The sequence below is a fragment of the Phocoena sinus genome, chromosome X (genome assembly GCF_008692025.1).
Source record: "Phocoena sinus isolate mPhoSin1 chromosome X, mPhoSin1.pri, whole genome shotgun sequence".
In the NCBI taxonomy this organism is placed as follows: domain Eukaryota; kingdom Metazoa; phylum Chordata; class Mammalia; order Artiodactyla; family Phocoenidae; genus Phocoena; species Phocoena sinus.
The window spans coordinates 113861436-113879356 of record NC_045784.1 but is presented as its reverse complement, the minus strand read 5'-3'; the positions used below and the strand labels follow the sequence as shown (position 1 = coordinate 113879356).

The following is a 17921-nucleotide window of genomic DNA, read 5'->3' as shown; positions in this document are numbered from 1 at the left end:
TCTTTAATTTGGTGAGTTAGCCTTTTTGACTAGAAGGTGGTATGATTTCCTCTACAGTTCTCTGCTACTAGGTGTAGGTCTCCAGCGACTGTACTACAGTGGCTTACCCTATACTATGTTTCAGTTGCTTTTCCATTTCTATTTTGAAAAACTGCAACAAATAATTTTGGCTTTTAAAGATCTCATAACATTACTTTTAAATATTTAATTCCTTTTTCTTTAAACTCTGAATGATTTTCAAGATGACTCTACAAGTTAGCTCACACTACAATACTATTCTGAAATGTTCTGTTGAATCAGACAGTCAGATGAATTACTGGTGTCTATAAGGCCGAAGGAATGAGCTTTTGTCGTATTTTTGTTTCTTAGAGTTTAATCTATAATAACAGTTATAGTTAATCTTAAAACTTAGATTTTTTCAAAAAATGTTTAAATATTGCAAATAAGACTACAGGCTGTATTTACTAATGAGTAGCATAACAGACACGAAACTTCAAGATTTTAAAATAATTTATTAAATGATAATGAAGTTAGAAAAATTATAGTAGGCATAATCTAAGTAGCCAATGAGAGAGCACTAAGGACTGAGAATAAATTAACCTCTGAAAAATATATATACTCGTGCCCTAAAGCTGCTATCTTAGAAAATTCTAGAATACACAAACCCATATTCCAGAGCAAGGATGTCATTACACAACATGAAGCCTCTGGAAAATTACTCTATATATTTGTGAGGGAATAAGACTGAAAAGGGCAAATAAAGTCAGTATTTTTATGATAATAGGTTTGACTTCTAGGCCCTCCTGAGAGGATCTCAGAGAACTGCTGTTAGTAGGAATGAATTGGAAGAGGTCAAAAGTGGAGCTTGGGAGACCAATTAAGAGGATGTTGGGATGGTCTGTGTAGTGGTGGTTTTCCAACTGGAGGGTGCATCAGATCGCCTGGAGGGTTTATTTAAAACAGGTGGCCAGACCCTACTCCAGGCATTTTTGATTCAGCAGATTTAAGGTCGGGCCTCAAACTTTGCATTTGAAATGAGTTCCCAGGTGAGACTAATTGCTGCTTGTTTTGGAGCCACACTTTGAGAACCACCGCCCTAGGGCCCTGCTACTCACCTCAGACCTCGGCCCAGATCTACTGTGTATGAATCTAGATGGGTAAGATTGCCAGGTGATTTGTATACATATTAAAGTTTGAGAAGCACTGCTCTAAGAGTTAATGATATCCTAAGCCTGAGTATGGAGAAAAGTACAAAAATTTAAGTTATTTATAAGAGAGAGAAAAATAAGACTTTGTGGCTGGGCGTAGAGAAGTCAGGGAGAGGGAGAATTTACCAGAAACGCTTCAGTTTCTTCCGGTTTGCACCACTGAGTAGGTGATGATTCCTTTTCACTGGGACAGGGAACACAAGCAGATGCGTACATCTGAAGGAGTGGTGTTTGAATTCAGTAATGAGTTTATTGACTACATGAAGATCTCTTTTAACCTCCACAGTATTTGTCATATGTGATTAAGCAATAATGTCCTGGGCTCCTGGTGCTGAGAAGGGATTGGTATTGCATGAAAAACGTTAGGCACACGTGCAGGGTTGTATTTCCTGCTCAGAATCCACTTGTGGCAGCTCTACATTAGTAAAATGCAAGTCTCTTCCACAAAAGGATTTTTTAAAACCTTTCTCCCATCCCCACAGCATTCATTTCCATGGACACAAGCAAACAGGTTAGAGGCACAGGGTAACTGGCAAAGATCACGTACCACCCATCAGTAACTAGAGCCCTGAAGAACAGAAGGGGATATTCCGGGTGTCCCAGAGCAAGACAGATCAGACTGTGATGCATGAACGATGTGGGCAAACTCAATATGGCTCCCTTTCAGAGTGGGAACACAGTCTCAGCAAATACTTGCACTGTTTTCCCAAAGTCCCCCTTTAAAAGAACTCCTCCAAATATTACTTACAGCTAGCTATGTACCTGACCAGCTGAGCCAGGACTCTAACACAAAAAGTGGGCTGCAGAAGGTAAGCAGTTCCCTCTTGCAGAATGAATGAGTCAGATTTCTATCTGGATGTGGGAGACATTACACTTTCATCCATTATTTTATTTGATCCTCACACGTCTGCCAGGTACGGCAGGTGTTATTATCTCCGGTTTTCAGGTGAGGAAGCTGAGTTTGAAGGAGATTAAAAGACTTATCTAGAGTTATTGAAATGGTAAGAGGATGAGCTGGGACTGGAACCAAGGTCTCCTGACTCCAACTTGTGTGCTCTTTTCACTGTAGTATAGTGCTGTAGTTCAATTTAACAGCAGATTGATCTGTAGGACATAGGTTCCTTTTAAAAAACATTCCAGTTCATTGAAAAGAGCTGACTTGAACGGAATGTTCAGACAGTGGCACCTGATTCCTTAAAATAGCCTGGTTCAGAATGCATTACAGATTATTAGTGAACTTTTATTTTAATGGTCATGCAATTAATGATGAGTCACAGCAAATCTCTGGGGGGATAAAATGCTTACATTGTTACCAGGCCCGTTCATTATCCTCTGTGCTCTATATCCAGACCAATCAATAGATAATTAATAATGATGTGCTTACTGAAGTACAAGGTTATAAATTAATTTAATACTCATATGCATATTTTCTGGAGGATAAGTGAGTGGAAACTGCCTGCCATGCCCATCTCATTGTACGAAAACGTATGTAATTATTACCAGCATATAATAAGAATGGTTCGCCCAGCCAAATGTTTGTACATTTCTGTTAATCAGTATTCATTTGAGCTACTTCCTTGCAGTTTGTGGAAGCAGTGCAATCAGTTGAGTAGTGTGGCAGATTTAAATCAGTAATAAAAGCCCTGGGGAAATTAACAAGACAAAACATTAACCACAGACTAAACATTAACATATATTAGCATTTTTATTATACCTGTAGAATTGTTAAATGGCACGGTTGCTACTATTTAAAAGTTTATGTTGTATATCACATAATTTCAATGTATATTTTGTTTTTAAACTTTTAAGATTTAATTAAGTGAAATTGAACAATGATACAATAGAAAATTTAACAGAATGAACTGAAGTTCATTATTTTATTCTAACTGGAAATGTATGGCATTCCCACCCTACGCTACCCCCAACCCCAAGGTACCCTAAAAAAAATGCCACAGGTAATATTCCTCCAGAGTGGACCACAGGGTCAGAATTGATATTTAAATTGCATAAACATAGAGGAAGTTTTTTTTTAATTTTTTTATTTTTTTAAGTAAATTAATATTTCTGAAGTAGCATAATTTCAAGTTTTCAAATGCACTTAAAGCTTTACCAGAACTTTTAAAATCATATATTTTTAAAAATAAGACTTAAGATACAAATATATCTGTTTTATCTATTAAGTATTTTTACAGGAGAATATCATGATAGATTATGTTTAAATCTCGTTTTAAAACTTTATTTTTTTTAACATCTTTGTTGGAGTATAATTGCTTTACAATGGTGTGTTAGTTTCTACGGTATAACAAAGTGAATCAGCTATACTTACCATATATCCCCATATCCCCCCCACTCTTGCCACTCCCTCCCACCCTCCCTATCCCACCCCTCTAGGTGGTCACAAAGCACCGAGCTGATCTCCCTGTGCTATGCGGCTGCTTCCCACTAGCTATCTGTTTTACATTTGGTAGTATATATAAATACTGTATGCTATCACATATGCAGAATTCTCTTAGCTTTTGTTTGTCTGTAAAGGTTTTAATTTCTCCGTTGAGTGTGAATGAGATCCTTCCTGGGTAGAGTAATCTTGGTTATAGGTCTATCCCTTTCATCACTTTAAATATATCCTGCCATTCCCTTCTGGCTTGCAGAGTTTCTGCTGAAAGATTAGCTGATAACCTTACGGGGATTCCCTTGTGTGTTATTTGTTGTTTTTCCCTTGCTGCTTTTAATATTTTTTCTTTGTATTTAATTTTTGATAGTTTCATTAATATATGTCTTGGCGTGTTTCTCCTTGGATTTATCCTGTATGGGACTCTCTGTGCTTCCTGGACTTGATTAACTATTTGCTTTCCCATATTAGGGGAGTTTACAACTATAATCTCTTCAGATATTTTCTCAGTCCCTTTCTTTTTCTCTTCTTCTTCTGGGATCCCTGTAATTCTGATGTTGGTGCATTTAGTGTTGTCCCAGAGGTCTCTGAGACTGTCGTCAATTTTCATTCTTTTTTCTTTATTCTGCTCTGTGGTAGTTATTTCCACTATTTTATCTTCCAGGTCACTTATCCGTTCTTCTGCCTCAGTTATTCTTCTATTGATTCCTTCTAGAGAATTTGTAAGTTCATTTACTGTGTTGTTCTTCATTGTTTGTTTGCTCTTTAGTTCTTCTAGGTCCTTGTTAAATGTTTCTTGTATTTTCTCCATTCTATTTCCAGGATTTTGGATCATCTTTACTATCATTACTGTGAATTCTTTTTCAGGTAGACTGCTTATTTCTTCTTCATTTGTTTGGTCTGGTGGATTTTTACCTTGGTCCTTCATCCGCTGTGTGTTTCTCTGTCTTTTCATTTTGCTAAACTTACTGTGTTTGGGGGTCTGCTTTTCACAGACTGCAGGTTCATAGCTCCCTTTGTTTATGGTGTCTGCCGCCAGTGGCTAAGGTTGGTTCAGCGGGTCGTGTAGGCTTCCTGGTGGAGGGGACTAGTAGTGCCTGTGTTCTGCTGGATGAGGCTTGAATCTTGTCTTTCTGGTGGGCAGGACCGCATCTGCTGGTGTGTTTTGCGGGTGTCTGTGACCTTATTATGATTTTAGGCAGCCTCTCTGCTAATGGGTGGGGTTGTGTTCCTGTCTTGCTAGTTGTTTGGCCTAGGGTGTCCAGCACCGTAGCTTGCTGGTCGGTGAGTGGAGCTGTGTCTTAGCGTGGAGATGGAGATCTCTGGGAGAGCTTTCGCCATCTGATAGTACGTGAAGTGGAGCCGGGAGGTCTGTGGTGGACCAGTGTCCTGAACTCGGCTCTCCCACCTCAGAGGCACAGGCGTGACACCCGGCCGGAGCACCAAGACCCTGTCAGCCTCACGGCCAGGTACATGGGGAGTTTCTTGCCTTTGAGGAAGTCTGAGGTCTTCTGCCAACGTTCAGTGGGTGTTCTGTAGGAGTTGTCCCACATGTAGATGTATTTTTGATGTATTTGTGGGAAGGAAGGTGATCTCCACGTCTTACTCCTCCGCCATCTTGAAGGTCCTTCCTTTCTCTTGTGTGTCATCATCCAGAGGAAGATGGTATGACAGTAGATGTCATTATGGTGTTCCAGGTACCCTCTGCTGAGCCAAGGGCAGTGAGAAAGAGGAAAATCCGTAGCATTCTGCCATCATCCAGTTGTGCAACCCTTAATAATCCTGTGTCTCTCTTTTCTTTTAGAGCACACTCACAGGGTCTCCGGCAAAGTCCGCTGGGGTCCCCGGGAAAAATAAGATGGAGTCTAGGTGATAAGGTCTACGTTCTTTCATGCCTAGTCTAGTTTCACTTGTCTGTAGAAGCCGGAAGTTTTATTTTTAATTCTTCAGGGTTCTGATGAATCCATTGGTGATCAAAGACTAAATTTATACCAGTTATTTAGCAACAGTTCTCAGAAAAGCACTCCTTGGTACCACAGTCATCAGCTGGATTCTAGCAGAATAGTTATTGTATAATTAAATAAAACTGAAAAGGTCCTCTAGAGGTCCTCAAGTCTTGGTGGCCTCAGGTACAGCTCTTGAGAGGGAACGAGTTGTACTGCTCCCTGAGTACAATGCAGTGTGACATCCATCTTCCCTGTCAAAAGCTGTCAGATTTCTGAGGGCAGACTGGTGTGTCCCTGGGTCTTCTCCTGCCACAGACTTAGGGATGGGAACTTTTCTCTTTCCACTTCTGCTTCCTCCTCTTCTTCCCCGTCCCTCTTCTATTATGGGCCATATAAGTTAGAACACACAGACTCACATACACACACACCTCCCTCTTACCTACTTCTCGAGAAGGAGAATGTAAAGTCGTACATCTGATTTTTAAATTGAGAGCAGAGTAGATCTTTTAGGGCTAGTTAAGAGTAGGAGAGAGTCGGGGTTTCCCTGGTGGCGCAGTGGTTGGGAGTCCGCCTGCCGATGCAGGGGACATGGGTTCGTGCCCCGGTCTGTGAGGATCCCACATGCCGCGGATCGGCTGGGCCCGTGAGCCATGGCCGCTGAGCCTGCACGTCCGGAGCCTGTGCTCCACAACAGGAGAGGCCATGACAGTGAGAGGCCCGCGTACTGAAAAAAAAAAAAAAAAAAGAGTAGGAGAGAGTCAGCGATACTCTTTAATGTAGTTGCACCCCCCCCCCATTTTCTAATCTTTTTGGCTCTTATAGCTAAAAGCTTAAACGCGTTTTATTTTTGTAGGCATAGGATCAACCTGGAATCTCCTTTTGGGGGGAAACTATAGAGAATATACTCAGGCCAGACGTCAGACGAGCCCTGGGGTAAATTGTAGAAATTACAGAAGATGTTATAGCCAATGCAAGAATCTGACTTCAGGAGGCTGGGTCCGGGGATATCCTGCAGGCAGCAGCCTGGGCCTACTTGAGAACCACCTTTCCCACAGCCCACAGAAGTTGACATCCAGTGCTTTAGTATGGTTATGAAATCGCTCTTGCCTGGTGGGTCAAAGAGTTTACATCATTCCACAAGCAATACTGCCTGAAACTTAGGTTAAAATTGGGTGCCAGTTTTCTGTTTATCTTTAATAACTAGCCCTTCTTTGAAGTACAGTTTTACAGTCCTCATAATCATTATCTTTCTCCAATTATGGATGGGATGTCCACAGGACTGTAGAACTGGGCCACACCCAATACTGGGAGCCCCAGAGTCTATCCTCTTGACAGAAACCCATGGCATAGGGGGAAAAAGTGAAAAGAAAAACACAGGTTTTAAAGTCAGACAGGTCTGGGTTCGAGTCCCAGCTCTGCCCTTTCCTAGCCATTTGACTTTGTTTCGGTTCCTTAACCTCTGTGAGTCTCTTTCCTTATCTCTAAAATGGGGTCAATAATACCTGCATTGTATGCCTCAGAGGGTTGTAGGGCTCACCGGAGAGAATGGAGAATGGATGTAGACGTTTTCTGTGAAGCATTAGCCCGGAGTGAGGTATTGGTGTTGATGAGAAGCTTACAATATAGGCTCACTTTCTCTGCTCAGCCATCCTCAGGGAAAGATCAAGTCTGAGTTTTTGTCACCTGAGAGTTCCTAGAACCAACGATGAATGGGGGTCCGAGGATGAATGTAACCAGTGGCGTATCTTGCCATGTCAATTATGGGGTGCGTGCGTGAATTGCATCAATTCCAAATGCTTGGCATGGTTTCAGAATCTTTGGTAACATACTCTACTTGCAAAGTAATTCCTCCCTCCCTTTTTCAAAGGAGCCCGGAATAAAATATGGCACTTCAAATACCGTATCTTCCTCTTTTGTTTGAGACCAGAGTGGAGTGAAACTGTGGGAGCAGGTCAAAAGGAAGTCCTTCTGTGAGTGAGAGGTAGAAGTGGGGTTGTAGGCTGCGCTTCCTGATGTCCAGTCTACCGGGCTCTTACTCACAGATACCTTGCTGGGCCCAGCAGTGTATTTTCCTCGTGTGTATAAAGCCGGTGCTTCTCTGGACCCTGCCTAGAGAAGAATGCTGCTAGGGTTACTAGAATGAATTGCTGGCCTGGATATGGTCAGAGGCCCTGCATTCTTATAACACTTCAAGGTCTTATAACACTTCAGAGCACTGTTGCTTTCCCTGCCACAGGTTCTGGCACACATATAAAGGCACCATTAGGAATCACAGTTCACGGAAAACAAAAAGGTTTTATATTCCAGGTCTATTGATAGAGACACCTTTCTGTCCAACAAATTCAGTCCAACTAACTAAATTTAAAGATAGAGGTATCCTTGACTAGGTACATTAGTCAGTGAAAGGAAATCGGATTGCATTTTTTATTTAAGAGCCTAAAACTCTGGGCAGGATACCGATTTCTCAAATGCCACTTGGGAGGCTGGCTTCTTTAGCAAGTACAGCTGTAGAATAAGACCCAGGTCTCCCAGCATAGCCTGATGTTTCCCAAGTATAAAGATGAAAGGACCTCTTTAATGTTAATACCCCACCTCTTTGTAAATTATGTTTTCTCTTTGTGTCCACTTCTCAGAATAAGCTCGTAATATTCACCTACAGCTCGCACAGTGTGGAGGTTAAAGATGTGGAGAGAAGGGCCCAAAGGGGGTGTCTACATTTGACAAATACTTTGTATATGAGAAGAATTTGCTTCATGGTAAATTTGTGGAAGAAAATACAGGCTGTCTGATAAGACGTGGCAGATTTCGGATGGGGGTGTTGGCAGGATACCATTGTTTGCCCCTTATCCCACACAGAGCCTTGGGAAGTCGGCTTGATAATGCCACATTGGGTGGCTTGGGAAGAAGGGTCAGACTGCAGGCTGGCTACATTCTCATTTGTTCTTAACCTTCCTGCTTTTGCCTCAGTTGCAGCCCTTTCCAGTAGATTGGGAGGGGCTAAAAACTTTAAAGTCTTGCTGGGTTCCAGTTAGTATTCACTGATACAAGGGGCGGTCTTTCAATGGGGAGGGAGATTTCACAGCTGTGGGTTGCAAGTAGGCAAGTTACTGTGAAAGATGTGTGAAAGATTTTGATTTTGGTGCTGGATTTGGAACAGGTGTCAGTCAAGAGAATGTGTCCTGTGCTCCCGAACGTGCTGACGAAGAATACTTTGATCCTGCTGAAATAGACTCTCACATTGATGTATGTTCACAGAGTCACAGATAGATATTTATGGAAGGAAAAATCAAGGTTTTGTTCCATGAATGCTCACCTGCGGTTTAACAAAGAAACACATATGTGTCTATGGACATAATTTTATGATGTACAGGCTACCCTCAGTTATTTGTAGCTGCATTACGTGCTTTGGAAGTGATTGGAAGTTAACTCTGCAGTACAGCCGGGCAGTCCGCTACCTAAAGTACCCTACCAGACGGCTACCAAGTGGGGCAAATTCAGAGACTGCAGATTCTTCATTTAAAGTTATTAGCCCAAGTCAAATAGCGTTACATAAACACATCTGAAAATTTCAGTATCATACGTTCCAAAACCAAATGGAATATTTTAGAGTGTGTGCAACTTTTGTTTCATTCCCATTGAGGTGAACTATTCAGAAGTAGTTGTCTGAGTATCATACTGTAGCTACTGTCTTTCATAAAAGGTGATGCTACTGCTGATTCTATACAAACCAAGTGCCATTTACGCTTTTATAAAGAGATACATAACTTAGAGAATATTTCAGGGCTATCTTCGGGAATCCAGAAGCTGGGATTACAACTCAGAGCCCATGTCCTATCAGTGGAATGGTGTGCCAGATTGGACACGAGGATTTTCCTTCAGTTCACTTCAATTAATTTGTCTTTACTAAGGGCCTAAGTGTACAAAATCCAGTGTGAACTCCATGGAGGTACAGAAGTGACAGAGATATAACCCTTGTTTTCACAAGGTATTTCTAGTATTTTTCCTAAAGTATACAATCTATATTTTCACCGTGGCTATGTTTTTGAGAACTGGGAATTCTTTTTTTTTCCCCCCCAAAATGTAGAATGTAAGCAACTGAAAATAAAGCATATCTTCTCAGAAGGTGATATTGCATTAGCTTTGAAGTCAGACAAACGGGTTCAAAGTCAGACAGTGAATCCACTGCCTATTTGTCTTAGGCAAGTCACTTAACTCCTCTGAGCCTCAATTTTCTCAGCTATAAAATGGGACTGTCTGAATCTGATTATGAATTGAAAAGCCCTTTGCCTTAGTAAAATAACACACAAAGAAATGCAGCATAGTGTCTGGCACAAGGGGGACATGTGTTAATATTTGTACTTATTTATACAGAAGTTCATTCAGGCTTTTGACCAAAAGTGAAAAAAATAGCAAATCTACAAGTAGTTTAACCAAATCAATCATTTAGAATTGAGAAAAGAGAGCTGATGCCATTGTTATCATTACTATATGAGTATAAAAGAGCTAAGCTTTAATAATTTTTTTTTTTTTCGGTACACAGCCCTCTCACTGTTGCGGCCTCTCCCGTTGCGGAGCACAGGCTCCGGACGTGCAGGCCCAGCGGCCATGGCTCACGGGCCTAGCCGTTCCGCGGCACGTGGGATCTTCCCGGACCGGGGCACGAACCCACGTCCCCTGCATCGGCAGGCGGACTCCCAACCACTGCGCCACCGGGGAAGCCCTAAGCTTTAAATTATAATGCTGTACACATGAAACTTATATCATTTAAAAAAGAGCTAACAAAATGCTCAGAAGAATCAGGAGCACTTTGTGCGCAGGAGGTTGCTCTTCTATTAACAGACTACACATCTGTCACACCCCTCGCTTCCTTCACCAGACTTTCCTAAACTTGGCATTTGTGAACTTCATAGGGATAAATATCAAGTGCCATTGAAAGGTATCAGTAGCATAAGTCCTGTGTGGAGGGTCCTCTCAAATGTGTACTTCACTATAGAGAAAGAGCATTTTCATCTTAGGAAGTCTCTGAATAGACTGTGCTCAGAGTGCCCCCTACCACAGTCTTCAACCTTCTTTTCCACAGATGGTTCTTTGCCCTAAAAGCATTATCACCTTTTTTGACTCCAGTAATAGCTTCGTTCTGCTCTTTAAAAAGAAATTGGGGAAGAAATTGAAGTGCGTTTCAGAGTTTGTTTCTACTATCATGTCTGTGAAAGTATCATAATTATATTGCGTTTCTTTTTTCAGATTGGCAAGTTATGTGCCCATTCTCAACAACGTCAGTATAGATCTGCTTATTATCCTGAGGATTTGTTTATTGACAAGAAGGTATTAAAAGTTGCTCATGTAGAACATGAAGAAACCTTATCCAGCCGAAGAAGGTGAGAGATTTTTTTTTTCTCTACTTCAGCATACAATTAGCAATTGTGTTTTAAGGTCAACAGCCATTGGAGGGAAGCTTCTTAAATACATGTTATTTAGTTCTTCTGAGTAGAGTGTTTGATGAATTGAATCTATCATCTGTTAATGTTAAAGAAAAAAGATATTGTATTATATCCAAGCCATATTTAAATGTAAATTTACCATATGTAAATATCCAGTACAGCAACACAGGGTGGAATAGACTTCTCTCTTCAAGATCTTTATTGATTAAACAAAACCTTTTCTGTTTATGATCTGGTCTCACAATTCCGTGGCTTGGTTTGTGGCTTTCCAAAAACAGTGAGTCAGGGGTGAGTTCACCAAAGAGAAACTGGCAAGACACTCTCATGTGTATACACACACACTTCACACTGTACACACTCTTTAAAAAAATTTTTTGGGGGGGGCTTCCCTGGTGGCACAGTGGTTGAGAGTCCGCCTGCCGATGCAGGGGACGCGGGTTCGTGCTCCGGTCCGGGAAGATCCCACATGCCGCGGAGCAGCTGGACCCGTGAGCCATGGCCGCTGAGCCTGCGCGTCCGGAGCCTGTGCTCCGCAACGGGAGAGGCCACAACAGTGAGAGGCCCGCAAAAAAAAAAAAAAAAAATTTTTTTTTAAATTTTATATTGGAGTATAGTTGATTAACAATGATGTGTTAGTTACTGGGGTACAGCAAAGTGATTCAGTTATACCCATACAGGTATCCATTCTTTTTCAAATTCTTTTCCCATTCAGGTTATTAAAGAATATTGAGCCAAGTTCCCTGTGCTATACAGTAGGTCCTTGTTAGTTATCTATTTAAAATAAAGTAGTACACACTGTTTTATGAATGATAAAATGAAGGATTTGATTTCTATTCCTTAAGACAGCAGTCAAGGGACCAAATTAAAGTTTGCTACGATACTCTTCATTCCTCCTCCCCTTATCCAGATTCCCTCCTTCCCTCTTCTAGTTTCATGGTTACAAATAAGGGGTGGAAATTGGATTGGGAAGCTCAACACAAATCTGGGAGAATTGATTTCCCCAAAAGGACTGCACAGGTAGCCAACCCTGCCACTGGCTTAAGAATAGCTAGACATGAGTTCTGCCTCACGATGACTTTGAGAGGATTGGGAGAGATTGGCCTAGAGATGGAAAATTAAGAGATGGAATAAGTAATAGTCTCATATTTGGGCTAAATTATTCCTTTCATGTCCATTTACCACAGGAGATTTTGAAACGGTAACTCTTAGGCATATATGGCACAGTTTAGCGTGAGAGAGGGCAGTAAGGGCACTTGGGAGATAGTCCTCCAAAGAAATTTCAGGAGGTAACATTTTCTTTTGGTGACTTCCAACCTAATAAATTTCTAGTTTCCCTGTAGCAGCAGTTTTGAAGTGTGATTTGAGAACTCAGGGAGTCCCAGAAAAACCCTTTCAGAGGGTCTGTAAGATCCTCCTTTTACTAACTACATATCTATGTGAAGCTGGCTTTTATTCATACGCTTCAACCAAAATAAAATATGGCAACACATTAAATGCAGAAGCCAATGGGAGAATTTAGCTGACTCCTATTAAGACAGGCGGTAAAGATATTTTGCAAAAATGCAGAAGCATTACCGCTTTTCTCACTTTTTTCATAAAAATGTAATTTGTGCTAACATATAAAGGCTCATTACTGTTAGTTTAAAATTAATAATAAATTGAAAATTTTTTTTCCTGAGTTTTAATTTCTAAAACAGTAGACATCAATAAATATATGTCATGTAAACAAAAGCTCTTTGGGGTCCTTAATAATTTTTAAGAACCCTTTGGAAAAGAAAAAAAAGAAAGAAAGAAAGAAAAGGGACTTCCCTGGCAGCCCAGTGATTAAGAATCCATGCTTCCACTGTAGGGGGCGTGGGTTCCATCCTACATGCCGAATGGTATGGCCAGGGGTGGGGGGGACCCTTTGGGTTGTGTTGGTTATCTAGTGCTATATAACAAGTTACTACAAAATATAGTTATTTAAAACAGCAAACGTTTATTATCTCACGGTTTCTGTCAGGAATTTGGGAGCGGCTTAGCTGGGTGGTCCTCAGTCTCAAAGAAATTTTGGTCAAGGTGTTACCTGGAGCTGCAGTCCATTGAGTGTTGACTAAGGCTGGAGGGGCCACTTCCACGGTGGCTCTTTTACACATGGAGCAAGTTAGTGCTGGTTGGTTGTTTGAAGGAGGCCTCAGTTTCTCACCACACGGACCTTCTGGGTGTCCTCACAACATGGCTGCTGGCTTCCCCAGAATAAGTGAGCCAGGGAAGAGAGCAAGGAGAAAGCTGAGATGTCTTTCACGACCTAGTCTTGGAAGTGACAATACTGTCACTTCTGACATATTCGATTTGCTAGAAGCAAGTCACCAGTTCTAGTCCACATTCAAGGGGAGGGAAATTAAGCTCCACCTCTTGAAAGGAGCAGTATCAGAGTTTGTTGACTTTTTTATTTATTTTTATTTATTTATTTATCTTTTGGTCGTGCCACGTGGCATGTGGGATCTTAGTTCCCCAAACAAGAATCGAACCTGGGCCCCTTGCAGTAGAAGCACAGAGTCTTAACCAGTGGACTGCCAGGGAAGTCCCTGGACATATTTAAAACCACCACAGGGGTCCTGGCACCAAAATACTCTGAGAACCATTTCCATATACCATAGGGGTCCTTTGGGAAATTTTTTGTCTTTCTAGGAAGACAAAATTAGGCCATTTCTCCAGGCCCTCTTTAGCCCCTGTCTGTCCTTTGTCCATTGCTCTCCATTGCTTTCACTCTTCGCCCAAACCACCTGAGGAATTAACCTCACTTATTGACCTTTAACTAGTGGAAACCTCTCGCATATTGCACTGAAGTGAGGAATTTATATAATATTATAGATTGATTATTTATAAATAATATATAAAGTAAAATAGAAATTATAAGTAATATAATGTTTGTTTTATATATTATTATATTTATATTACATTTATAGTATAATATTAATAAAATATTGTTTTATATATAGCATTATTATATATATATTATATATTGTTCAACTCAGCAGAAATTTGGGAAACACCTATTATGTGCCATAATGTATACTGTGTACTGGAAATCAAAACACAGTCTCTGCTCTCCAAATCAGTCGAATGTGGAAATAGACTTAAATAGCGATCATTTCAAAACAGTTTTGTAAGTGCAAAGAGGCAGCCTACAGGGAAGGAGAGAACCTCTGCCCAGGTATAGTGGAGGCTTCATTGAGGATGTGGTATATTAATTTGTAACAGAATCACATGCAAAGCTTTTTCAAAATAAACACAGTATTCCAGTCGCATTTTGAGATCACCCTGTCAACCTAGACACATTGATAAGTAGATAGGACGTTCGTTTATTAAGGTCCTGCTGGCATGGCTTCTATCTTGGGCTCTATGGGACCTATTCCCTTTCGCCTTACCAGGGAGGGCTCTATGGATGTTGATTCCTCCAGGGAAAGATAAAATCGGTAAATGAGTTTTTGGCTAAGCACCCAGATTTGACACTTTGTTTAGATTCGTTTTTGAATTTGTTGCTAACCCCCAAAGAAAAGAAAGGATAGTAAGAAAAATTGCAAAAGCCCGTAGACTTAAGTAAGTGATAGGCAGGGCTCCTTTGCGTGTTGGGAACATGAGCCCACCCCATGGTGTTTCTCATCTTTTTTGCACGCTGACGCAAAACTGAGATGGAGCCCTTCCTTCTGAATTCTCTGGCAGAATAAGAAAATAAAACAGGAGAGTGTCTGATTTCTTTTAACTCTGTCAAATAGCATTGTAAACCCTCTTAGGGAGAGTGGAGAATAGGGGATTAAGATGATCTCTTGCTAAATGCACTGCCCCCCTGCAATCTGATGTGGCAGAGTGTTAGAACCTCTATACATTTCTCAGTATGTTCTGCACAGGATTTCACAGTCCAAAAGAATATATGTACCTCCAGCATCCCTCGCACCCATGCTCCAGCTCCATCCTCCGTGGTTAAGAATATGATAATTAGTAAAGGAACCCTATAGTAGCATTCAGTCTGTGGAGGTTGTGAGCAAACTGAACCTGATTATGAGTTGAAAAGCCCCGTTGCCTTATTAAAATAAAAACACACAAAGAAATGCAGGATTCCTTTGGTAGCATTCAGAAGTCATCCGTTTGTTTTGTCTGCCCCCAACTGGGTAGTTTGCAACACACAACTAATCTTAGAAATAGCTTAGTTCAATTTAAAGGCGATTTGATACTCAACTGGTGGCCTAAGTACGGGACTCAGCATTCCTTTTGGATACAAATATTGAAAATATCTGTCCTCAGATTTAAAACAGTGAGGGTAGGACAAGATGCATAAGTAGTACAATCAGAATAAAAGAAATGACATTTTCACAGGCCTTTCCAACTCTAATATTTTCAGCTCCTCTCAGATGTCAGGCTTTCCCTCCTTTGCCCTATTGAATGTCTCTTTCACCGCTTCCCCTATGATAATGTGTACCTTGTCATTTGCATATCGCCCATAAAGTTTGGTATTTTATGACATGAGCAATATCTTTCCCTTTTCCAAACACAAAATCTGTAGTTGAATATAGTCCATTCAGCATCTACACACCGAGCTTCTGGCCCAGATGCTAACCTGTGAGAAAGTCACACAGTCCCTCCACCCTTGTGAAAGTACATCTACGTATTCCAGCCTTCCCTGTCCCGCACTCCCCCTCCTCCCTTTCCTCTCTGACTTGGTCTAAAGGGGCAGTGGATTAGGTGACACCAGTAAATGACCTAGAAAGAAAAAAACAAAAGCTGATCTCAGCTCCCTGGTCCAGAATCAATGCTTACTCCCACTCCCTCTCAGACTGCTGCCTTCCACCCTCTGAACACAACAAAGTATGTCCTGAGTGAATCGTCGAGTTTCAGCTCTGGTGCAAGTCATTCTGCCCTAAATAGGACTCTACTTCTTTCAACTTTTGTGAACACCATCTATGCTGGTGTAAGGATTAGGCTCTGAGGACTACGAGAAGCTGCTAACCTAGTGAGGGGGACAGACACACAAATAATTTTGATGCATTGAGGGGTGAGTGCCAAAACAGAGCTATGTACGGAAGAGTGGCAGCGTCATAGATGGGAAGGTTAGCAGCTCTCTTGCGAAAAGGTAACTCTTGAGCTGGGCCTTGAAAGAAGAGTAGAAATTCAACGGGTGGAGGAGGGAAACGAGGGTATTCCAGGCAAAGGGAACAGTATGAGAAAATGTATGGGCTAGTCTCTGGAATGTAGAAAATTATAGCTTGGAGTCAGACCGTGAAAGGTTCTCTGCAGCAGAAATAAGTATGATTCTGCATCATTCTAAGGATAAATAGTTTATGGGCTTTTCTGTGTTTTTTAATTTTTAAAAAAATAATGAGCTCATATTATTTTATATTAAGAAAAATAAGATCCTTAATGATAAAGGAGAAAAGTTCAGGATCTGCAGCTGGGGATGAAAGGTTGCTTTTTACTTGCAGTGGTTTCCAATTAGTGCTGCTTTGATGCCTGCCCAAGCAAATCATTGCAAGAAAGCAAAGGGAATCCCCTCGGCCACAACCCAAGAAGGGGACGCTTCTCTTGAGGATGGTGGGAGCCCCCCAGGGAAGATCACGTGCGCCTAGCTGCAATATTTCAAAACGGCTCGTGCACGCACAGGGGCCCTGTCCTTTAGTTCCACATTTAACACATTGAAGAGACTCTTTTTCCTGAGTAGACTGCTGTGAGCAAGCATTGGGTTTGTCCCAAGTGAGAGCTGTAGGGTTCACTATTTATATGTCAAATGGTATGTTTGGCATGTATGATTAGAATAAAGTGGAATTCGAATCAAAGAACATTCCCTTCAATCAAATTGTTTTCCCACCCTGGGCAACTAATTGTCCAAACTCTTATCCTTTTTTTTCCCCAGAGACAATTCGGTTGAGCAGACTGCCTTAGTTCATGGGTGGAGATTCTTTTGTTGTCTGTCATGGGTTACTAGCACAAAGAAAAGAAATCTGGACTGAGTCATACATGGGTAATTAATATGTCACTTAATTTAGTTTCAGGTATCTTTCTTCAAAGAGATAAATAGAATATATTCAACTCACCTCCTTTTAAAATTATAAGCAGGGAGATAGAAAGCTTTATTTAAGAAAAGGTAAAAATAAAATACACTTAATTCCCATGCCAGAACAAGTTTAGGAAGGAGTGACAAAGAAGAGAAGAAATAAGACAGGCGCAGTAAACCCAGTAGGCAGTAAACTACTCCTGTCACACTCTGCTCTTTTGAAAAGCTCATTAACTCTCCAACAGTTTAGAAAGTCTTCTACCCTGAAAAATAGGATGTCTGGCTTTCCTTTCAAAAATCAAAGTTTCTTTGGAAACCAAACTTTGTTTTCTCACGGTATTTAGAAGCTTTTGCGTGAAGGAATGGCCTGCACCGTAACACTGTATTTGGGGACTCAAAAGTATTGGCCAGTTTGCTAAATGTGCTGGAGCCCTGCTCCTCGTTGGCACAGAAGTGGCTACTGCCTCATCTCACAGGTCCTGGGAATTACTTGAGAACCGGTACGCGGGCCTCTCACTGCTGTGGCCTCTCCCGATGCGGAGCACAGGCTCCGGACGCGCAGGCTCAGCGGCCATGGCTCACGGGCCCAGCCACTCCGCGGCATGTGGGATCTTCCCGGACCGGGGCACGAACCCGTGTCCCCTGCATCGGCAGGCGGACTCTCCACCACTGCGCCACCAGGGAAGCCCTTGATGTTCTTTTCTAATCAAATCTACCTGGGATTCTAGGTGGGTTCTAATGGGAATAATATACACCGAGAACCAAAAAGAACTCAGTGAACAAGCCTATCAAGAAGAATAGGTTTTAGAGAAATAAACATAAAACTTTACTGGAGAGGAAAGTCTAGAAGGAAATATATTCAAATATTAAGTGTGATTATCTGGCTGGTAGCACTATAAATAAGGTTTT

General features: G+C 41.3%; 1 protein-coding gene across 2 annotated transcripts in view; it reads left to right on the top strand.

Annotated features, from left to right (window-relative positions):
- GPC3 (glypican 3) overlaps positions 1 to 17921 on the top strand; it is a 448983-nt gene that overhangs the window by 271148 nt on the left and 159914 nt on the right. For both annotated transcript variants that reach the window (XM_032620671.1, XM_032620670.1), the window contains exon 4: positions 10788 to 10921. In XM_032620671.1, the coding sequence (XP_032476562.1) occupies positions 10788 to 10921 (134 nt within the window). The remainder of the gene's footprint in view (positions 1 to 10787; positions 10922 to 17921) is intronic.